The sequence below is a fragment of the Pogona vitticeps genome, chromosome 7 (genome assembly GCF_051106095.1).
Source record: "Pogona vitticeps strain Pit_001003342236 chromosome 7, PviZW2.1, whole genome shotgun sequence".
Classification (NCBI taxonomy): domain Eukaryota; kingdom Metazoa; phylum Chordata; class Lepidosauria; order Squamata; family Agamidae; genus Pogona; species Pogona vitticeps.
Window position 1 is genome coordinate 907956 of NC_135789.1, and position 23443 is coordinate 931398.

Here is a 23443-nt window from a genome sequence, read left to right on the forward strand (position 1 = left end):
TGGTAGAATCAAGATCCGTGGAGGCCCAAGGTTCACGGAAAGAAGCCAGAGGTCTTGACTTATTGGTTAATATGAGGAAGAAACCAGTTCAGAGTGCATTGAGCAAAAGTCCCTTGGGCTGTCTTTGGAGCACAAAGAGCACCAGGCCTGTGGTTGCAAAACGCCTTGTCAAGGTCTCCTTCGGAGAACCAGACGGGGCTGCTCAGCTCACTTATCTAGTTCTCCCCATTGCCACCACACACCCAATAGTTGAAGGTGAAATATTTCATAACTGTTGATGGTTGAGTCCTGTGGAAGATTTCAGTGCCGGATTATAGGTAATGCTTTTATTGACTAGGGAGGGTGGGCAGGCTTTGGTGTTGTCTGTATAAACACAGTGAAGGGGTGGGGTAGGAGTGAGGAATGAAAAGCGTGCATTGGAGATTTCCTAGGAGCAGGTAAGTGAGAAAATAACAGATAGGTCTGTGGCAATTAACAACTTTGTCGTAGCTCTTTATACTGACAGAGGCAATCCTGGCCTACCAACACAACCCGCTCCAATGTTTTACATCTTTCCATTCCAATAACGTTGCTTTCATTATTTTCTTCCAAATGAGGAGCTACCTGTTCTAGCAAGAACAATAAATGTGACAAATTGGAGGTGGGTGGGGTGAGTCTTGATTAAAGCTTAGAAGTAACTAGTTACAAATAAATGGTCACTTGTAATTCATTCCTTTCTTCAATGAACAAGGTAGAATCCCTCTCCACCCGCTACTTCTTGGTGTGAGGTTAGGAAACATACCTGCTTCAAAAAGCTGGAGAAGGGATATATAACCACTTTCCAGTGTTGTCTCAGTATCTTAAGCAGGGTGATTGACTAGGTACATGGTGAGTCCTCCCGGCCCCATTATTCCCTCCCCCCCTTTATAAGAACACTGAGGTTGTCTATTGGCAGAATTTCAAAACTCTTTGGGACAAATTTGGTCTCATGAGGACCTTCTGTATTGAAGGAATATAGTTCACTTTGAGCTGCAGCCTCTTTCTCTTGGCACTGAAAGCAGCCAAGCCTAACTGTGTAATCCAAGTGGTGTGTGTGGGTGTGGGTGCACACATGCACAGATAAACCTCTTTGCTTCTTCAGATGCCACAGCACTCCTCACCTCAGGAAGGTGCGCCCACAATGAGTTCCAATCATTTGCTTTAGATTCATTTTAAAAGTATTAGTCAACCCCTCCTCCTCCGCACACCCATGCAACATTTTGACATCCTCCCTTGCTTTTCAGAAAGTTCAAATTGCACGTAATCCATGTTTTGGTGACACGGGTCTGGGATCTCCCCTCAATGAAGTTTCTGAAATCCTTGTTGATTTCCCAACCAACAGATTATTATTTAAAAGCATTTTAAAATTATATATATATATATATATATATATATATATATATATAACGGTCCTTTCAATGTTAATACCAAGTGTGCATAGCAGCAGTTTTCCCCACATAATCTTATCACACCTGCTTTTAAGGGTGATATGACAGGGGAGTGCTGGAGATGGGTTCAGTGTGTCAGGGAGGCTTAAGGTTGTATGTGGCGCTGCTGACAGATAACTGCAGAAAGCCATTGATAGAGGGAGAAAGGGGGAAGGGCCTATGCCTATCAAAGAGATCCAACCCCCCTCACACCCCCCGGTATATCAAAATGACTGTCAAGCACTCCAAGCTATCCGCTCTCTAGAATTATTCCTGGATAATTAGCTTGTGAAAGTAATTTTGGTCTTCCAGGATTCCACAATTCAGCATGGCTGTTGGCCCTTAATGGCTGGACAATTCTGGGAGATGTGATTCAAAATAATAATAATAATAATAATAATAATAATAATAATAATAATAATAATAATAATAATAATAATAATAAATTCACTACCCTCACCCAGGAGTCTAGGTCTAAACTTCAAATGACCCTCTTTTGGGCTTGGTTTCTGAAGTGGCAGCCCTTTTTGTTCTATCCCAACTAAAACAACAGAGTCTTTGGATTCATGTGCTGAGTAGGGAGCTGGACTTGACAGCCTTATAGGCCCTTTCCAACTCCATTATTCTATGATTCTACTCTAGTGCCTTAAAAGCCAACACATTACTTATAACACAAAGCTTCCTGGGTGAAATTTCATTTTCTCAAAGGGAAGGTCTGATCTGTTTGGGTCCGGGTCCCCTGCCCATAACAGGCATAAGTGAAATTAACGATCCCCTGTCATTTATACCAGGATCGCTTAAGAGATTGACAGATTTCAAATTTATTTAGCTTCCTTTGAGGTTTATTAATTGGTATTTATTTTATCTAATACTCATTATCTGATACCTTTATTACAGCTGGATGTTTTTATCCTGCTGTTATCTGCCTTTGAACTTTCTTGAATGACAGGATATAAATAGAACAATAAATAGATACAGTACCATGTGCTCTGTAACATATGAATGTAAGAACAGCTACAATACCAGATTCTCAAGATGAGAACTGTCCTGTCACTACAGTATTGGAAAAATTACTTATTTGGAAACTGTCCATTCCTATTCCAAATTTCTGCTCTCCAATGAAAATCCAGCACCATCACCAGCTATAGCTGGTATACAAAGCATGTGCTTGACTGCTGGGTTACTCCACTTTCCTTGTGCTGCTTCTAGCCTCTAGTACATATAGTATGTTCATTAGCACTAAGAGAGCTGCTGGTTCAGATGGATTTTTATAACTGTAGGGGATGCATATTATGGAGCAGTTCCTTTTCTTTTCCCTCTTTGATGAAAAGAAACATTTAAAAACTGACTTGATTTTTAAAATCCAGATGAATCAGGCTTTTTCAGAATAAAGGAACAGAAAAAATTCTTATTCTGCCAAAAGAATATTATTTTTGCAGAATAAAGGAACAGAAAAAAGCTTAGAGGAGAACAGCCCGGTAGCCATGAGAAAGAGTTGAGAACTTGGAACCGGCAAAATGACCTCCAGACAGGGGTGTTACGACAGAAATATGGCCTGCTTTTAGTCTTTGTAACATTATGCATTATGGGGTAAGCAGGCATAGCACTGTAGCCCCAATTTGTGAAACTACAAACTTTCCACGGAATCCAAGTCCCTTCATTGTTTGCATCATGTATATTACATTTTCTAAAAAATTCAGATCATACCTTTCAAAAGCCAGGAGTTTTAACATACCATTGAAATAATTTATGAATTGCTAGCCATAAAAAAACTCTTAAGTTGGAAGTTTCGCGTCATCACTGGCATAGGGCCAGTGAAATTCAGAATGCCGGCTCTCTTTGTACCTGGTGCCAGTCCAGAGTGACAGCATCCGATTTGCTTGGAAGCTGTTTTTCCCCCCCTCTCCTTCCCTGGCGTGACTGATTTGTGATGGGAAGTAGGCCAAGGATTGATTCAGTCCTTTGGAAAGATGTGGAGAAAGAGGTTTGAAAGGAAGGAGGGCGAGAAAAGAGGCCGGCGCTGTATGCTCGTCGTCTCCCATCCTTGGCCTCTGACGTGGAGCTGACACTCTGCTTTGGCTTCCCCTTCCCCCTCCCCCTCCCTCCTGCTGAATATTCATGGCTGCAGGATTTCTGGGGGCCAGAGGGAAGGCCACAGCTGCCATTCGAGTCTTGGGGGGGGGGAACTCTGAACAGTGGTATCAGCTGTATTTTCCGTCTCCTGCTATTTACCAAGACAGAAATAGAGAGAGAAAAGGGGAGAGAGAGGAAGGGAGTGAGTGGGTGGGTGGGAAGGCAAAACCAAGGCTCACTAAGAGCAGTGTTCCCTTCTCTTTGCCTCTTTCTCTCTCTGTGAAGAAAAAAGACCAAGAGTACGGTGGCTTGGTGTAGCTCAAGTGAGGCCTAGATTCTCCCCCCTCTGGGCTATGGAAGGACGAACAGGCAAAGGAGCAAAGACTTAACAGTGACGGAGGGGGAAAAACATACATGCAGAAGACCCATGCGCACCAGTGTCTTGCGCATGGGAAGACAAGAAGGGAAGAAAGGCATTGGATTTCTAAGCATGGAGTTGCCTGCTGGGTTGCTGACTACTCCTTTGTAAGGATTCAACAAAGGCGGGAGCATAAAGAGGGGGTAAGTGGCCTGACCCTTTTGACCCTTTCGGATTCCTCTTCGGGTTTGTTGGGTTGTGAATCGTGACTTGCAATAGAAGGACAGATTTCTGGGAACCTGTCTGGCTGATGTACACACTGCAATTCTTCCACAAGGTTTGTGTGGTTTTTTTTATCTGCTGCTACTTAATTGCCCTTGCTTTAAAAAAAAAAAAAAAATCCTTTCTAACTCCCTGGGTTCTAAGATAGGATAAACTGCAAAAAAGTATTTTGTACATCAGAAAGGATATGATGGAACCTGATGAAACAGTGGTATCGAATGTTTTAACATCCCAACTTACATTTTTGCTGTGTGAATTTTAATTTAAAAAGATGTGATAGAAAGATAATAAACCTAGACTAGAAGTCTTCCCCCACCCCCCAGAAAGTCAGAATGTAGTTCTGCCATGTAAAATACCCCCACCTCACCCACCCATTCCCACACAAAAAGCCAAGTAGGCATGGATGACCTTTCTGAGGTTAGCGAGATAGCAGGCACCTGACAAGGAGGTGGTTTATATATAACCACCCTGGGGTGTAAGTAAATCCGATCTTTGAATTATGGGGGAAGGGTGGAGGAAAGGAAAGCCAGAGTGAAAAGCCAGGGGAATGTGTATGGATTTCTTGTGTCTCTGGGATTGGGTCAAGGGTTGGTGGGAACAGGTGTGAATTACATGAATTGTGTAGGTAAGGTCAAGAGATGGTAAAGCAAGAGGGATGGGGGAGAAAAGCAGGAGTCATTTGATGGGGATGAATGTTTCCTGGAGGAAGGTGATGATGCTGAAGTTTCCAAAAACCAGAGGATGTCCTTTTTGCGAAAAAAGTAAGAAAGTTGCCTTTCTCATGTGGGTAGGTGTGTTAGCTGCTGACCGCTAAAACAAGAAAGGCTTATAATCCTAAATTAGTGTTAGGATTCTATAAGTTTTTGTAGACAAAAGTCACTTTGTCTTAAATACAGGGATGTTCATCTCTTGGCAGATGCATATATATGCATATGGAGAAAAAAACATAAACATCTATGCTAAAATGGCAAAGAAAACTGAAATGTAAGCATGTGTAAAATGTGCACCATGACCCACTGTAGTAACTGGTGAGAAAGCCATGATCTTAGCCTTGCTAAATAAATTCAGCACCTGTAGTGGGACAGGAGACTGTTGATCTTTCTTCACGTCCAGACATAGAGAAGCAAACTTTGTTTCCATTCAGCTATTCTCCACTTCTATTTCCCTTTGAAATCCCTCTGTGTAGGACCTTTTAAAGACGGATTTAGGGGGGGCATAAACTTTGTGAACCAGAAACCATTTGGACAGATGCCTGAGCTGTTTAGCTTAACTGGGATGTTTGTACGGCATAGAAATGGTAAAAAATGGAGCCATGGAATATAGGAAGGCTTTCCCAAATAGGCCTCCCCCCCCCCAAAAAAAAAAATACTAAAAGGGATGTGAAGGGTTACATACCCGGAAGTAGATCTTACTGGTCTTTGTGGGACTGGCATCTGAGTGGACACGCACAGATTTAGGATAAACCTAGATCAGGTATGCTAGGAAAACTTTGCTTATGGGAGAAAAAAAGCCACATTATATAATGAACAGCTTTATTCTCTCAGCTAATGGAACAGAAAGGTATATGTTTCAATTTTTCCTTACAAATAGCAATCCCATTTTTCTTCTTGGTTTATTCACTTATCAAAACATGTCTATATAATTTAGAAAAAAAATCTAAAGCTTTTACTATATTGTCAAGTAAAGAACACACAAAGGACAATACAAACAAGTACTAAAAACAAAAAAATAATAATAATTTGAGCAATAAAGATATTTCACTAAAATCTAAAAGCACTAGGAGTATTTGATTACATTGGTGATCAAGAAAATACTTTGGCAAACAAATCATACTAATAGTGTGCCATCAAGTCAATTCTGACTTATAGCAGGCCTTTTCAGGTAAAGAGTACTCAGAAGTAGTTTACTATTCGTGTTTTCTGGAGACATCCTGGAACTGTGCAGTTTGCCCAAGGCCACCCAGGCTGGCTCTATTTGCAGGAAGCACAGTAGGGAATCAAACTGTAGCTCTGGAGCCAGATACATAACTCATTGAGCTATCCAACCAGCTTAAACAAATAATATTACACCAATATAGTGGCTTATTTATTGTTTATATGTATTCACTCTAAAGCAAATAAAGTAACAGACTAGCATTCAAGAGATGCAAGTGTAGATGCCCCTCAGCCAAGAAAACTCACTGTCAGCAGAGTAGAGCCGGCACTGGTAAAGCCACTCCTTAAATATCTCCCTTACCTTGAAAGCCCTATTAGGATTGGTATAAGTTAGTCCCAACTTGATGGGACATAACACACACAAAGTAACTTCATTCCAAATCATTATTTTTGAAGTGCGACTTCTTTACACTCTCATTACTTATACCTTTAAAATAAATAAGCTCAAAGTTCAGCTGCACAAAAATTGAAGGCACGAGTGATTAATGTAAGGACTGAAGCCTTGAAAAATCACCCTTTTGGACCACACCTTCCAGAAACCTGCAATTCTTCCAATCCTTGAAATTTCAAGTGCAGTCAGCAAACACAAGGGACAATGTAGTAGCAGTAGCAGAGATTTATAGAACAATTTAAAAAACAATTGGATAAAACAACAACAGCACCCCATTCTAAAAGACCATTACTTTATAAAACATATCTTCTCCTATCTTAACTCACTTTTATTGTGGCTTTTTAATGGTATTATTGTGGGAATTATATGTACAGTGCTCCAGCCTCTATTTAACCAAAGACCCTCCATTAATTCATAACTTCTGTGGCTAATATTTTTCATGCTGGGTGCTTAGAGCTTAAAATACAATGTTCCTGACAAACGTTTTCTCAGAAACGAGACCTGTCTGCATTCAGGGAGATTTATGGCCATGTGAAAGTGTGCGGAGGGCTGCAATGTACAGTATAACTTTGATCTTTTGGAGAAGAAAATCCTCGCAATCACAGCAGAGTGTCTTTCCACACACACACAGAGGGCTTCTTTCTCTGCAGATAAATGTAGATAATGACCCATACTTTGGGGACCATGGTACGGAGCTATTATTCATGGATGGCTATTAGTGTGCCAGTGCTATTGGAGGCAATGTATTCCTCTGAATCCCAGCTGTAGATGAGCATGAGCAGAGAGGTGTTGTGTTCCCTTCCATCTTGCTTGTGGGTGTCCCATTTGGAACACCTGGCTGGCCTCTATGGGACAGCATCCTCTGCTACCTGGGGCTCTGCTTATGTGTCTGTGCCTTACAGGTTAGAATGTCACAGGGCTTTCCCTGAGATATTTTTCTGTCCAAGGTCCTGTTGTGAATGGTGGGTGTCCCTGCCCTGTCTGGCCACAAGTCCCTGTTACCTAATTTATATTGCCGCAGCACTTAGGAAATCCCACCTCTCCCCGTCCTTGACAGCAAAAGTACAAATAACAAATGCTATATCTATTTGTTTCCCTTCCATGATGTCCCAAACCTGCCACTTAAGGCTGATGCCTCATTTTGTCTAAGAGCAGGGCCGATCAGTGTTCAGGAGGTCTGTCATGGCTGACAAGCTGCTGTAATGGGCAAAGCATGTTTTGTAAGAGCACAGCCATAAGAGAAAAATATATGCTGACAGTTTATGTCAGTGAAAGCAATGAAAACAATGGGGAGGAAAAGGAAGAGCAGGCTTCTGAGGGCAAACATCTGTAGAGGACAGGAAGCCCAAATGAGACATGAATCTGTCACCTAAAGAAAGGATGTCCAAGAGCTTCACCTGGGGACCAGCTGCAGGCAGAAGTGACCTGTGGAAGCTCTGCAACCAGAAATGTACACATTTCTGAGCAATTTTTGTTTGAGAAAAGAAAGTTACTCAGCACCATATGTGCCCAGAAATCACATACCCCTAACCAACCCATAGACTTTGCATGCCTCTACCTTTTTAGGAGTGGGGCAGGAACAAGGAAAGACAGGGAGTAAATAACAAAAAATAACTAAACTGGTAGTTCTACACACGCGGGAGGGAGCTGTGGTTGTCAGGCTGCTGAGCTCTGTCATGTGCTCAGAGGTGCTCTTGGCCTGACTGATCCTTGTGCTGTTGCCATCGCTGCTTCTTGCAGGTGGGGACATGGAGAGTTGAAAAGCTGATGCCACCAGCCATGTTGGCTTGAAGGTATTTTTTGGGGGGAGTTGTAGTCCAATTTTTTTTAACTTTTCTGATCTCCAGAAACAGAGAGCATTGCTTTGTGAGAGATCTTAAATGGCAGTCTTTGTCTTTCTGAAATCCAAGCTTCTACCCTCTCCTTGTCCCCTTGCCTGTTTTTGAATGTAGGTGTCAGGAGAAACAACCTGAGCCAGGCTGGGTTATCCCTTTTGCCTTCTAGTGGGACATGTAGGTTTCAATATTCTCCCTCCCTGCCCCCACTCTGCCTCCCCGTGTCATCCCAAAACCCTTGACTTTCTGCAGTGGCTTACATAGTAATGTTTTGAGCTCCCAGTGCTGCTGCTGCTGCTGCTTTTTAATGGCTTTCCCTCTGTGTCAAATAGGATACCTGATACAGGTCTGAGCCAGCAGGAACCTTTATGTTCTTATTTTTCTTCATCTTACCCATCTCCCTCACTAATTTTTCCAGTCCATCTGGGCTACAGGGACACAATGCAAAAGATTGAGCAATGTTGGCCCCAGCTTTCCAGTTAAACACAAAACAAAACACAGAAACAGACCAATCCTCCTAACAGTTTGGAGAAAAAAAAACTGGTCACGGGGAATTCCTGGCTTTCGAAGCTGTTTGGTTTCCCAGCTCCTCCTGCAACAACCATTTGGGAATTGTCCTGGAATTCTTTCTTTGGAGGGGTGTGTGTTCTGTTTCCTCCTGATCATCCAAGTTGTGCTGAATGAGAGGATGACCTCTTCTTCCAGATAGCCTGCAGCACAGGCAAAAATGGGAGGAATCGGGGATTTCAATTCAAAGGATTGGTTGTTGAACAAAACCTTCTTTTTCACTCTCTTTTTAACTGGAAGAGTTGGAGTAGATCTATAGTTAGCAGTTTTGGCACCTAGGGGTGTCTTATCTATTAGCTAACCTAGGTTCACATGAGGTTGCTGTATGTAGGAAGAGGATGGAGAAATGGGGAAGATCACCTGGTTCTAAGCATGGAAGAGGTGTCTTGCTCATGTGCTGAGCCCACCTGCTTCATGTCTCCTCCTGTCTGAGAGGAACAACTGGAGGTAGCCAGAGTAGACGTGATCAGGGTAGACGGACTTGCACATTGTCAAAAGCAATGGGCTGATGCATCTCCTCCCCATAGCAAATCTTTGCGTTTTCGTTGTGGCTCTGGTTGAAGGTCCCCTTGAAACTTTTAGGTGTGTGGTAACTCCTTGTCAATCTGACTTTCAAAGAAGAGAAGAACTAAACCATACAGTATTTTTTTAAAATGTTTGGGTGTACTCCTCACAATTTGTGGTTTTTTTAAAAAAGGGAATTTGAAGTATAAACTAGATCTGTCTTCCTTCCTTCTTTCCTTCCTTCCCTCCCTCCCTCCCTCCCTCCATCTGTTCCACTTGGTTATTCATCCATTTCATTTTTGTTGTCTTCCTATAAACCTAGTTGAACTCTGCCTGCCTAACTTCCTACGTGACGTATACTTAGTCATGTATTATCACAGCAGTTCTACATTTTTAAAAAAAGGAAGAAAGAAAAGAAAAAAAGATCAGTCAGAATTAATATTTAGAGTCAGACTCATGTGTGAAGATGGTACCTGCATTAGGCAGGACCCACTGGGCCATCCAGTCTACTCAAAAACAGAAAATTCTGGACTGGATAGACGAGAGTTTTGTATCTTCTCTTGATGTTTGCAGCTCACAGGTAAAGTGGCTGAGAAAGAGAAGAAGATGCCGAACCAAAGAAAGAAAGTGCAGAGTAATGTATATCTGTAGCCAGGGCTATTTATACTGGTGGATTAATTCATCAGAGGGATGGGAGAGCAGGCTTTCAAAGCTGGCCCAGCTCAGTTACTGCTGCTGCTGCTGTGAATTTTCTTCTGCACAATGGTCTTGTGTTGAGAAGCATTTCCCCAACTGTTCCTGACCCCTTTCTTCTGTTCTCCAAGGTGGCAGAAGTCCATTACAGGGTCTCTTTTCTCAGTCACAAAAATTAATACAGGAAATAGACTTGAGGCACCTTTTCAGTCACTTTTCACACATTGGCTTGGTTGCAGCCTCAACAGATGGGACACCAGCAGCTATAAACTCTGAGGTGCTCCAGAGTTTCTATGAAACATACCTCTCAATATTTGGGAGAGGAATGGTGTTAAGCTGGTTCATGAATTTCCAGAGGGGGTAGATATGTTAGTTGATGGCAGTTAAAACAAAACAGTCTTACCTGGAGATAATAAAGAGCTCAATCTGTCATACAGTTAGCACGTGATTAGAAGCAGAGCTTAGGAAAAAAATGTTTGTCCTGCCTCACGTTCCTCACATCTGAATTTTGCAAACCAACCTGCTTTCTTTGGAGAGGGGTCAGTGAGAGGTAAACTTTGGACATGTCATTTTACTGTTGTCAACTCTGGCTGGCAGCCTGGGTTTCAGAAAGATGTGCCTTTCTCAGCCCTAGTTGGCATTGAACCTGGGGCCTTTCTGCATTCCAAGCAGAGGCAGTTCTTTTTTGAGCTAAGCCCTCTCTTCAATAGAGCTTGCTTAACACTGCAATGAAGATGGGCGAACATTTAAAGGAAGGATTGCCAAGGGAAGGCTGCTCATTTTTGTACAGTCTGTTTGCATGGCGGGGGTGATCTGTGATGATCAGTTCTGATTTGTAAACACTAGGAATGTAAATACAAAATTAGCATAATGGAGCATCATGCACAGACAGGCAGCCACAACAAAGAGAGGAATAAGGGCTCCATCCAGGCGCTCACTGGTTCAGATGTTGCCTGATTCTAGGATGCCAAGGCATGTCCACGGACATTTTAATTGCTGGGGCACGGGGACTGTTTGGTGAGAGCGAAGTAGGCAGTCCTGTTCTATCTGGATAGTCAACATTCCCTTTCAGCTGGGGGAAGAACAGGAGCTGACAGCAGCACTTGGGAAGTTACCTTTTCCTTGCCTACAATTTGGGGAATCTCTCAGAGGCAGTGGGAGTTGCAGTCTGAAAACTATGATCTCCCTTTCCTGATCTCTGACATAAGCGTTTCCGGGACAAGCATTTTTGTCTTTGCAACAAACTTAAGCGGTGTGCATAAAAAGCAAAGGCTGGATTTGCTCTTGAATATCTGGTGGCTCAGAATAATTTGAAAGTCTGCTTACTTCTTGACAGCTGCCGTACGGTTGCCACCTGACTGATTTTTTCTGGAGCTACTTATGGCTTGTTTTCCCCTCCCACCCATTTCAACTACCATCTGGCTTGCAGCAAGTGAGTCTGTGATGGCTGCGGAGAATTAGCAGATTAATTCCCTCCTTCCCTCTGCAAATAACTAGTGGAAACTGCTAATTGCTCTAGATTCCCCTTTTTTTTTTTAAAAAAAAAAAAACATGTTTACTTGTAAGAGAGAGAGAGAGAAAGAGACTAAGATCTGCTCAAGGGCAAACCAATCAATACTGTTGCAAAATGGTTTAGGTCTCTGTCTGCAGAGCCAGAGGTTGGGAGTTTGATTCTCTACTGGGCCTCCTTGACAGGGGCTGGACTCGATGCTCCACAGGGTCCCTTCTAGCTCTGTAGTTCTAAGATTATTGTTATTGTCAAGCCTGATGTAACAGCCATCTTTACTAGATTACCCATGGTTTACTTACTTATTCTGGATTTTGTCATATGCCGTACTGACCCGTGGGAGCTTGTGGAAGGGATTTCTCTTCCCTCACCCAATGTTTGTGTAATAAGGTGGTCGGTGGAAGGAAGAAGATACTTCTGTTTCACATTTTATTCCATTTTAGAGTGTCTGTATGCAGCTACATGTTTCACAGTGACTAAGATTGCATTTAAAAACCAACAGTAGTTGTGTCATCTACTAGAAAAAAACCAAATCTGCAGTGGTAACATGTCATTGTGGAGCCAACCAAAAGAGCACAAAAAAACCCATACCTGCCTTTGCATTTAACCAAGATTGGCAGCATCAGAAATCAGACAAGGGCTTCAACTTGCTGGCAGACACCTAAGGAGTTCAGGGCAGAATTGGCGAGTTAGTTTAACCTGGTCAGCCACATGCCATAAAGACAATATATCACTGGTATTGAGTCTTCTGTGCTGGCTTCCAGTTTGCTTCATTCTGAGCCCAATCCATGGGGGTGGCGTTGATTCCCAAAGCCCTAAACAGCCTGGGGACAAAGTACCTCAAAAACTCCCTCCTGCCCCAACATATGTATCTTCCTTTAATTTTGAGCCCTTCCGATGTGGCTCTGTAACACATCTCAGGCTGGAAAACAGACAAGGCAGGGTTTCCTAAATAGCCCAGACTGTGGAATTCCCTCTCAAGGGAACCAGGCTGGTTCTGTCCTGATTCAGCTTCTGAAAGGTGTCCAGAACTGTATTATTTTGTAAATCTTCTGCCCTTTATAACCATTTTTAAGGCTGGCCTTGAAATTTGTTTGTGGCATGTTTTTGAATGAATGTTATCTTAAAAAAAACTTTTTGTTGCTTGTTTTTTCCTGCACAATTACAGCCACTGTGTAACTGCCGCTCCCTCCAAAATCTGTATGTCCTTACCAGAACGTTCAGGGATCTACTTCATCCTTAATGCCTGTCTGTTTAGCAAACAGCTCCAGATCATGTAGAAACGGAGTGATACAGTGCCTGGAGAACTGTAATGGCACCAGGTTCTACCATCCATTGAAATTAGATCACTGGGTGACCCTTGACCAGTCTCCCTTTCTCAGCTAGGCCTAGCTCATAGGGCTGTTACTCTGAGGATAAAATGGGGGAGTAGGAAAACCATGTACAGCCCCTTGAACTTATTGGAGGTGATAGGCACAGTACAAACATAGAAATTAAGGAATGATAAATCGTACATGTTGTTTGGATATTCTTAAGAATGTGGATAGTCTTAATTCATGAGATCCCAAAACACAAAGATGAAGTTTACAGAAATCTATAAACAAAGGGGCTGATGGATTATTTCTGTGCATCCATTGCTTTGGGGAAGATGGAGAGAGATTCCCTTCCCCCTATTTCGTAGTTTTCATTTGAAAGACAAGGTAAGTTTCTAGTCTTCAAGGCCACCAAGGAAAACAGAGCAGGGCTAGGACATTCTGCACCTGCTGGCTTCAGGACCAGCTGGAAATTATACAGATCAAGCAGGTTGGTGTAGTGCATGCCTTTTGTGTAATTCCTTGAACCTTAGCTCTGTGTCTCATGCAGATTTGGGGGCTTGGATTTGGCAAGCTGAACAGACATGACATGGAGCAACCATTAGGGAAATGAGCTTGCAGGAGAAGTGCTTCCTGCCAGACCACTCTCCCTACTGAACAAATTTCATCTCCTTTTCTCCTTAGGAAAACAGCTTGGGGAGGAACCAGGAGAGAAGGATCAGGACAGTGTGTGTAAGAGAGAGAGAGAGAGAGAGAGAGAGAGAGATGGCGGCTTCCCAGCCAGCTCCACCTTCTTCACCAGGTACCATCAACCTTTGCCTAATGGAGGCCACTGCTTGCTTTCCTTTTGATTTCAGGCAGAGAGGCAGAAATTATTAAGGAATCAATATGGCCCCATCCTACAAATTCCTGGGATCTGTTGTGTTTTTTGCTAGGGAGCTCTCTTGCCTTCCCCTGAACTGTAGCATGGAATTCCAGCTTGCTCACTGGGACGCAGCAGGATTCTGTACGAGGAAGCCAGAATGCTTAAAAGTGGCACCCAACTGGTAGAAGGTAGAAGACCTACGTTGAACTGGTCATATAGATTCTGCAACCTATAAAGAAGGAAAATGGCTCATAGTCCTTATTTATTTACTACTGAAATTTCCTTCCCTCCCAGAGTTCAAGGTAGTGTTTTTATCTCTCCCCTAACTTATTCTCATAACAATTCTGTGAGGGAATTCAGAGAGACTGACTCAGGATCTTCCAGTTAGTTTCATGGTTTAGCAGTGAGATTTCTACCTGCGCCTTCCCAGTCTGACACTCTAATCATTGCACCCCACTGCTCTCCAGAACAATGTATAAGAGGACCATGCTTGTCCTGTGAAAGGTTTTCTCTACTGTCACACCCCTCCCCTACTTCCTGCTTCTGCTTCTGCCTCTCTCACTCCTCTGTTTTCTAGACCACTACATTTTGTTGTTGATTTTCTTGTCCCAATTCACCTTGTGACCAGTGAGATCTGAAGCCTTCTATGCATCCACATGCCAAGGTCTGTGATTTGAATGGTCGTAGATGGACCCTCTTTGTTTTGTGCTGGTAATTGTGACAAGGAAAATGGTTTCTCTCTCTGTGTGTGGGGTGGAAGCTTTCTGAAAGTTGTTTTCCTCCTCAATACATATAATCCAGACTGCAGATTATGCTTCTTTGGATCAAGAAGCAGACGGAGAGAGGACAGCCTTTTCCAAAGCCAAGCTGTTACTAGGCAGGTTTTGCAGGTGGCAGAGATGTTTATGCCTCAGCAGAATTAATCCCCTGTGTTTGGGGCAGCTGGTCACAGCAAGGCAAGGAGAATGTGTGTGTGTGCGTGTGTGTGTGTGTGTGTGTGTGTGTGTACTAAATTAAGAGCAGCCAGAAACTAGACACTCTGAGAGGAACTTTGGTAGATGTGTTCCAAAGTGACCTAGAAGCCAGGAAGGGAGGGAGAAGATCACACCCATCTCTCTCTCTCTCTCTCTCTCATGCACAAGCGCACGCACACGCACACGCACACGCACACACACACACACACACACACACACACACACACTAAAATGGAACAAGTGTACTCCCTAAATTAAAGAGTGAGGAACTGGTAACCTTCTGGAAATTATGGGTCTTGAATTCCCAACAGCCTCTGCTACCCTAGCCAATGCTGAAGGTTGATGGGAGTGGTATTTTTTTCAACATATGGAAGGACAAAGGTTGCCCATACCTTCCCTAAGCAATAAAAATCCCCTCATCAGGTACAGAAAAATTTTAATTTCATTTCTTTTACCAAAGTTATTTTACCCTCCCTCTCTCTTGTCTTTCTCCGTTCTCTGTATCTCTTAGAATGCTCAGTTTTTTAAAACGCATCTCTGCCTTTCTTCACAAGATGTCTGAGTTAGATAGTGCATAATGAAAATAAAAATATATCCTAATGAACACACTTATAAGAGCAGAGGTTAAAAACAAACAAACAACTGCAGATAGAAAAGGCTAACCGTGCAGACATGATCAAGGAGACAACAATACGTGCCAGAACTGATTCGGACTCTCCTTGGAAGGGTGGTTTGGGTGGCAGTTCCTGGGAGTGCCTGTCCTGATATGGCCACTTGGAAAGCCCCTCTCTGCTTGATTTGAGACCTTGGAGCTCAGCTGTAGAAAAATGACCTTTTTGGGCTCTAGCATCCAGAATTCCTCAGGAAGGAGATCCTGGGTACTAGGGGCAAAATCGGTAAATTTTGGTGGTCTTATGAACCAATAGGCTGACACATGGTCAAAATCTACATCACAGATGAATATATCAAGACTATCTGGAATCATGTTAGTGATCTCAACAGATCTTCTTCATGTCTGAGAAATTAGACTTGGAGATGAAGCCCAAGTCTACTTCCAGAAGACCACACTGAGCAAAGTGTTTTAATGAGGTGTGAAGGTTTTTGATGCTTTTGGCAGTTAAGGAATTCCCACTTCTAATGATTCGAGATGCAATGCAGCTTCTTCTTTTCAAAACTGGCTGAGAATCAAGTTTGTTCATTGGCGGTTCTTCCCTAACCCACCGCTGCTTTCGTATCTCCGTGCAGGAGGAGAGGAGGCTGCTCAGGGCGTTCTAGAGATCTCGACAGAAGGCGAAGACGATGCAGGAGAGGCCTTTGATTTTGAAGACAGTGAGGAGGAGGAGGAGGAAGACAGCAGTCACCTCGTGGTGAGCAATGCCAGGACGGAGCTGGGCTCAAGAGGGGCCCTGCAAGATCCTCCCCCAAGGTGGCGATCCAGCATCAGTGATGACCTTGAACCTGTGGATGATTGGGATGAAGAGGAGGCACTCCTAGAGGATCGGGTCCCACTGACCCCTTCGGACTCTGGCACAAATCTTGGTAAGAGCAGCCGGGTGGTGTGTCCAGGAGCTCTGGAGGATTGTGGGAGTTGTAGTGGAGGAAATGGCCATGCCAGCTGGCATTCTGAATAAGTCACAGGCCCAAGCCCTGCCTGTTCCCATGCTCTGGTTCTTGCATACCCATTAACATATTACTTTCTTCTTTTTCCTTTTTAGGAGATCCCTTTGGCTCTCAGATGCAGTCAGAGTAAGTGGCTCTTAATTCTTAAATGGAAAAAGAAAGCTGGTGTTTGTGGCCTGGGGGAACACCCCTTGTTTCTATCTTCTCATTCTTCTGTGCTTCAGTGTTTGTGTTTTGTACCTTTGAAACCACACCAGTGTGGTTATTTTCTAGGTGCATCTGTTTTGTCCTATTCCAACCCTCCCAATAAAATTACTGACAGTTGAAGGAACCTCAACCTGATGCCCTTCTAATGCTCGTCCGATGCTCTGAATACTATCCTGCACTGCTAGTCTATAGTTATCTGAAGGCTTATAATAAACCCCAGGGTAGAAGGCAGAGGGAAGGGTGAGTGTCGTCCCTTCATACACTCTTGGGTGCATCTCTTAGTCCACAGTGATATATTCTGAAGTGCAGAAGCTGATAGCTGTAGTCCTGAGAATGACTCTGCAAAGAGAAGCCAAAGACAGAGACAGTTCTATTGAACTTTATCAACCAACAGGTTCTAGCGATCAATGTTCCTCTTCATCAGGAACAGGTCTTTTGTAAAGTTAAAGGATCTTAATCGCCAAGTCACAATCAAGCCATCCTCAAATCCTTTGCTTGACAACAAGGACAGCTTCCAATGAGATACTGTAGCTGGGAAAAGGTAGTAGGTGCTAAGCTCAGAGGAAGCAAGGGAAGCCCAAAGGTGGAGAGATAAGCAGAAAACACTCCAGTACCATGGCATCCTTGCCCTCCAGATATTTGGGACTTCACTTCTGTGAAGCCCAGAGCTAGGACCCAGAACAACAGGAACGCAACAGCTTAGAACTGTTGAAGCCTCCCTCCACATTTTGTCCAGCAGCTGGAGGGTTAATTGCAAGTAGCTGCCCTGACTTTTCTCAGGTGATGTCTAAGCTCCTCCCTTGCCCAGGTGGGAAGAAGTCAAGGAGAGTCTGGAAAGCAGCCAAAAGGGCTATAAAAAAGGGTATGGGGTGTTACAGAGCTTTTCTGGTTTTTATGGACTGGTTTGGTAGCTTGGCTGACTGGTTCGTCAGCGAAGTTTTTTTTCTCCAGGTAAGTGGAGGAGGAGGAGGAAAAGTGTTCCCTGCCTTAAGAACTAGCATTATCCAACATGTTGCTGTTCTTGCTTTAAAAAACAGCTTACATTTTTGTTATTGTTAACCATTCTTTTAAAAAACTCTTTGTTACTACAGCAGAATTCCATTTGGTTCCTGAGATTTTCTGTTTCTTGCCACAAAAACCTCTGGCACATCCTACAAACAGGGTGGCAGGGTCTAGCGATGACTGAACAATTATTCTGAGGCACCCTCACAACAACAGCAACAGCTCCTGACTCGTCCCAAGTAGCTCAGGGGCTACTTGAGACTGTGTTTTCTTTTGCATGGTTTGTATGCAAATAACCCCAGTTTTAATATCTGGTTGAAAGGGACGTGGGTGGCGCTGCAGGTTAAACTGCAGAAGCCTCTGTGCTGCAAGGTCAGAAGACCCGCAGTCGTAAGATCGAATCCACGTGATGAAGTAAGCTCCCATTGCTTGTCCCAGCTCCTGCTAACCTAGCAGTTCAAAAGTATGTAAAATGCGAGTAGATAAATAGGTACCACCTTGGTGGGAAGGTCATGGCATTCCGTTTCTAGTCGTGCTGGCCACGTGACCATGGAAATTGTCTTCGGCCAAACACTGGCTCTACGGCTTGGAAAAGGGGATGAGCACCGCGCCCTAGAGTCTGACAGGACTGGACTAAATGTCAAGGGGAGCCTTTACCTTACCTCAAAGGGTTTTGTAGATGTCAGGCTAGGGGGCAATTAAGAGCCATTTGTTTTACAAAAGACCTGCTAGAACTAATTATATGAATCAAGGAAGCACCTTGTTTTTTGTTTTGTTCTGGATTGGCCCTAAGGGTATTGTTAAAGCTGATGTAACCTTTTTTCTTTTACTTCCCTACCAAGGAGATAAGGGGAGAGATGATACCAGAACCTGAAGAGAGGCACTGTGATATAATAATAACCATGTGCCATCAAGTCAAATAAATAACAGAACCCCCAACCCTTGCTCTACAGCCAGAGACCTAAGCCACTGAGCTATCAAGCCAGCTGTGGTATAGTGGTTTGAATATTGGCTTGGGAATGAGGTGATCAAGGATCAAGGATCCTGTTTCTCTGACTTAGACATGAAAATGACCGGTTAATTTTGGGCTGGTCCGACACCTTTTCTCTTGGCAGTGACCTCCTTCATGAAGCTGTTGTAAGGGTAAAGTACAGAGGAAAGCAACTGTGTAGGGTGCCTTGAGATAATTAAACTGAAGGTAGGATATAAACACAGCTCACCAATCAATTAATGGTCCATCTTCTTTGCCTGCACTCTCTCTCTTTCCACACACACACACACTCCCAATTATGCCCTTGAGTAATTTTCTCCCTGGTTTTTTTGTGGCTGTTTAATCTCCTGACTTGACTCAGTTCCTTAAGCCCTTGGGAGTTTGGGGAAAGTTAGCAGTAATACTGCTCTGTTTAGGTCACAAACATTGCCCAGTAAGGTAAAAGCTTGTAAGGTATGCCTGGTTAAATTTTTACATTCCAACTTATCTTTGCATGAATTTTAGATCTCTCTTGGTGCGCTGCCCTATTGATTGTTTTGTTAATTGGGGGTCTTAGTTTTAATTTGCAAACCACCCAGAGTAGTGTTTCCACTAAAGGGGCAGTATATCAGTCAGTCAGTCAGTCGGACGTATGCATGGACGTCTTTGTTTTCATGAAGGTTTGGGCTGCATCTGGAACCATCACCTCGGTGTTTGCTACAGAGTTTTAGGAAAAGATGCAAAATGTTGTGACTTTTTCTAAGAAGAAAAAGTACTTTGTCTTTTCAGCCATTCCTTTTCTGTGACTACCATACCTCTGTGGTGTTGAGTTCCAGGACCTCTAAATATTGACATAATTTTACTTAAAGTGGGTCGGGCTGTAAAAGACATAACTTGAAATCAGATCTCCTAATCTGGGCAAATGCAAATGTGTTGTTGAGTGTTTTAAAAACATGGGCAGTCATGGCTCATTTACTAGGGCTGGTGTTGTGTTACCCAGGGATCCCATGCTTCTCCTTCGTGGCTCCTTTAGAAGACATTTCAATCTGTAAATGCTTGCCAGCCTGCCCCAGAGTATATGGTTGTGTGTCAGGAAGACTGACTTTCTCTATGTGCCTGATACCTGTGTGATTGTCAGGTATATTAAGAAGATTACGTGTCTGTTTCAGTCTCTCAGACTTCTGCCTGCCTGTGGGAAATGTGTTACCCCTTTTGCAAAGACACCTACATAAGGAAATGGGATGATCCTTATCTCAGCTCTTTTGTTTCATCTGATTCCGTCCAAATGGAAAGGACGCATTTCGAGTACTTCCGGAAAGTGTTATTTATGACCAGATGAGCAAGCCTGTTGTTCCCAGAGAGGCTCCTGAGGTCGCTGTTTCTGAATTTTTGTCCAGAGGACTGTTTCGAGGTCAGCGGAGGAATGGGGATTCTTAGTTAGACCAGCAAATGAATAGAGCATAACTGTGTGGCGATTTGGGGAGGAATTGTTCAAAGAAATAACTTGAAAACACCTAAGATGATCTTTGACATCCAAAGGAGTGGTGTCTCCTCAAGACCCGCACAGAGACAGAGAGATTTCCTAGGAAATACGGGAAAGAAAAGAGGGAAATTGGGTTTTCTCCCCAGAGTGTCATGCAAAGAGGGACTTGAAGCCAGGACAGGGATAGCGGAAGGTAAATACTGCCTCCAAGTGATGGCTCTAGAGTATGGCCCTGAATTTTGTTCCAGATGAAGGCTGTTTCCTTCAGAGACTTAAATCAAAATCGAAATACTGTAACAACTAAGGAAGACACACTGGTCCACACACAAATTCCACAATTGACTAATGGTCTTTCATAGGATCATCCAAAATACCACAAAAAACATGCAAGGTTTAGTCAGGCTAGCAAGATAAGAAAAAAAAAATAGCTAGATGAGGGGAAAAAACAGTTTTTTTCTTTTCTTTGTGGCAGGGGCTGCTTAGTTCAAGTACAAGTTCTGAGAAACTTAATTTTAACACAAAAACCATACACACACAAACAAAAGGAAAAACATTACCATGTTCAGTGATGCCTTTTTCCCCATGATAGAAATGTTGGATTTCTAAAACGAAACAAAAAACCAGAAGAGTCTTGTGACCTTTTGGTGACTAACAATGACACGTTGTGAATTTTGACACTTTAAAGATGAACCATCTCTTTTTTGCATAAGCCTTGGTGGATTATCTCAGAAGCTTGGAGGGTAGCCTAGATAGCCAGGTATTTATGCAAGTAGGGTGAGTAGTTTAGGATATGAAATGTACTGGATATGCAAATATGAGGACTGTAAAAAAACCAACCCACCATTGGCAGAAAAATCCCACAAGTGACGGTACAAATTCATAAATAACTAATTGAATAACTACCAATTTGTTCCCATTTTGTGACACCCAAAATCTGCCCAAAGCAGTTAACTCTCTCCAAACAATGTTGGGCTGGTCCGGCTTAACCTAGGTAATGTTTTATCTCATTAAGCAGATGTTCCCCATTTCTTTTTTTCCCTGTCTCCACCCGTTAAGAGGTTTTCTGAACCCGTTCTCCATTAAGGAAGGGAGTTACTTAAAAGGGGCTTGGCAGTCACAGCCATGTGTAACGGGGAGGAGGAAATATTGATCGCTTGCCTGCTGTTGGCATAATCATTGCACTGTCAGTGTGAGAGAGAGAACATGAAGGGGAGAGAGAGACAGCGAGAAATCATGCCACACTGCAGCAGAAGGTATTTGCCGAGGAGCAGATGAAATCATTGGGTGGATTTTTAGGGGAGAAGCTGGAGAAGCAGCTGAGGGTTTGTCCCACCTGCCTTGAGGGTATGTGATTCTCCAGACTGATTTGCGCATGCACTTACTCTATATACCAAAGACTGGGTGGAGGGTGGAGTAGAAGAGGGTTTATGTGAGGGTGGCCAGGAGAATGGCTGCTTTCTGCATCCAGGCATGGCTGGCCCAAGAGGTAATCCCCAGCTTCATTATAGTTGAAGGGAATGGATGTAGTGGAAACATTTGTTTTTCACAGACAAGGTTCACATCTCCTTGTCCTGCTGGGAAAGGTCTTCTGCCTGTAAACCTGGAGGGCCATTGCTGCCAGTCAACTCTAGAAGCCTCGGTATCGCAAGGAAGCCTTCTACTACTTTAAATCAGCCTTGAGGGCTGGAATCTTAGTTTGCTTCTACGGAGAGGAACATAGCTCAGCGTTGGAGCACCTGATTTGCATGCAGAAGCTGTCAGGTTCAGCCCAAGGCATCACAAAGTTGGGTTGGGAAAGAGTCCAGGTACCTAGAAGCCCTAAATAGAGCAGTTACTGCCAGGTATTATCAACAAATACATAAACAATACTTTGCTGGATTGGGCCAGGATGTCTGACTTGGTGTAAGGAAGCTTCCCACGTTTTGGTTTAAATAAACAAAAATTCGGTCCAATGAATGTCCGCTGGTTTTTTTTCTGACTGGCCCAGACACTGGAGGTTGCTAACAGATTTTCGTCTTCCTGGTAGGCAAAGCAGTCAAGTGCTGTCTGCTTGTTTTGTTGCCTCATTAAATTCAATAATCTTGGAAGGAGAAAGGGACATGAACTAGGTGAAGCCAAGCCAAATAAAGGCCTGCTCTGCATAGAAGCTGCAAGAAGTAATTAGTACCATTCTAAGGTTTTGGAAGGATCTGGATACATGTACGAGCAGCAGATATTCTTTATAGCTTGTTTTTTAATCTTGTTTGGGAAATACAGATGGGTGTGTGTGTGTGTGTGTGTGTGTGTGTGTGTGTGTGTGTGAGAGAGAGAGAGAGAGAGAGAGAGAGAGAGAGAGAGAGAGAGAGAGAGAGAGAGAGAGAGAGAGTTACTGTACTGAGATAGCAGTCAAGAAGCAGAAGTTTCAGTCTCCTGAAATTTTAGAAGTGTGCAGAATGTAGCTCAAGAAAACTGGCCCATTTTCCAAAAGCTGCCCTTTTGCTTTCAGGTTTCTGGGAGTTGTCAGCAATGGAGATGTTGGGATCTCACAGGCTGGGACACGCATTTACAGCTGGAGAAGGAAGAGCTTCCGGCAAGGTATAGCCTCAGGATACATTGGCTTTCGGGACCAAGCTGGGGGTGTGGGGTGCATTGCTTGGATTCTTTAGCAAAAAAAAGAAAAAAGAAGAAGAAAAAAAAGGATGGACCAGATGCAGTTGCTAATTGTGTTGATTATAGTATAATGGGGACTAGCAGTTGCCTTTAACCTTGTACGTGTGCACACCTTTCGGTTGTAGTTCTCTTTGTGGCTTTGCCTTACCACTTGATTAGCTTTCTATTGAGGAAGGTGACCTCGAACTTCCCCATGGTCCATTTCGGCTTGGTTGCCTCCCACCTCCAGCCGTTTTCACTTAGAATTCAGCCCCTCCCTTGTGTTGTTTTCATTCCAGGTGGTCAGTTTACTCCCACAGCGGCAGAAGATGTGATCTATGATGATGTTCCTGATGAAAATTTGGAACCAGATCAGCGTGGTACGGCCTCTCCCATTATGACGCCTGATGGCACATCCTTGGGTTCTTCTTTGCTGAAGGCCTTCCTTTTGTCCTCATCTCTTGCTCTCTCTTTGTTGTTCCTTCCTCTGTCTTGTCAGGACAATGGAGAGGGTGGCTGGGGATCCTCCTGTGGTGAAGGAAGGCGTAATACTTCCTATTTAATATCAAGTTTACAGGAGCAGTTGCTGATGGTCCAGTTGCCTTTGTTTTTGTTTGTTGTTTGTTTGCACTTCTAAAAGGACCTAGTTTGGAAGCAACCTGGAACAACCCACCGCATTTCCTTCCCCTCATTTCTACTCACCTTCCTCTTCATTCATCTTGCATCTTCTTTTTTTTCCCTTCTTCTTTAAGAGCCACTTTTCCTGCAATCTGGGTATCATTTCTTATCATG

At 43.4% G+C, this 23443-nt stretch overlaps 1 protein-coding gene across 18 annotated transcripts in view; it reads left to right on the top strand.

The window, feature by feature from the left end:
* ARHGEF10L (Rho guanine nucleotide exchange factor 10 like) overlaps positions 1–23443 on the top strand; it is an 87305-nt gene that overhangs the window by 8033 nt on the left and 55829 nt on the right. For 10 of the 18 annotated variants that reach the window (XM_078378945.1, XM_078378946.1, XM_078378947.1 and 7 more), the window contains exons 1-6: positions 2306–4079; positions 13587–13704; positions 15987–16280; positions 16457–16487; positions 22509–22597; positions 22951–23031. In XM_078378945.1, coding sequence (XP_078235071.1) covers positions 3933–4079; positions 13587–13704; positions 15987–16280; positions 16457–16487; positions 22509–22597; positions 22951–23031 — 760 coding nt within the window. In that variant the 5' untranslated portion in view covers positions 2306–3932. Of the gene's footprint in view, positions 1–2305; positions 4080–13586; positions 13705–15986; positions 16281–16456; positions 16488–22508; positions 22598–22950; positions 23032–23443 lie in introns of those variants that run through there. The other 8 variants (XM_078378948.1, XM_072977450.2, XM_078378950.1 and 5 more) reach the window with 3 other exon arrangements.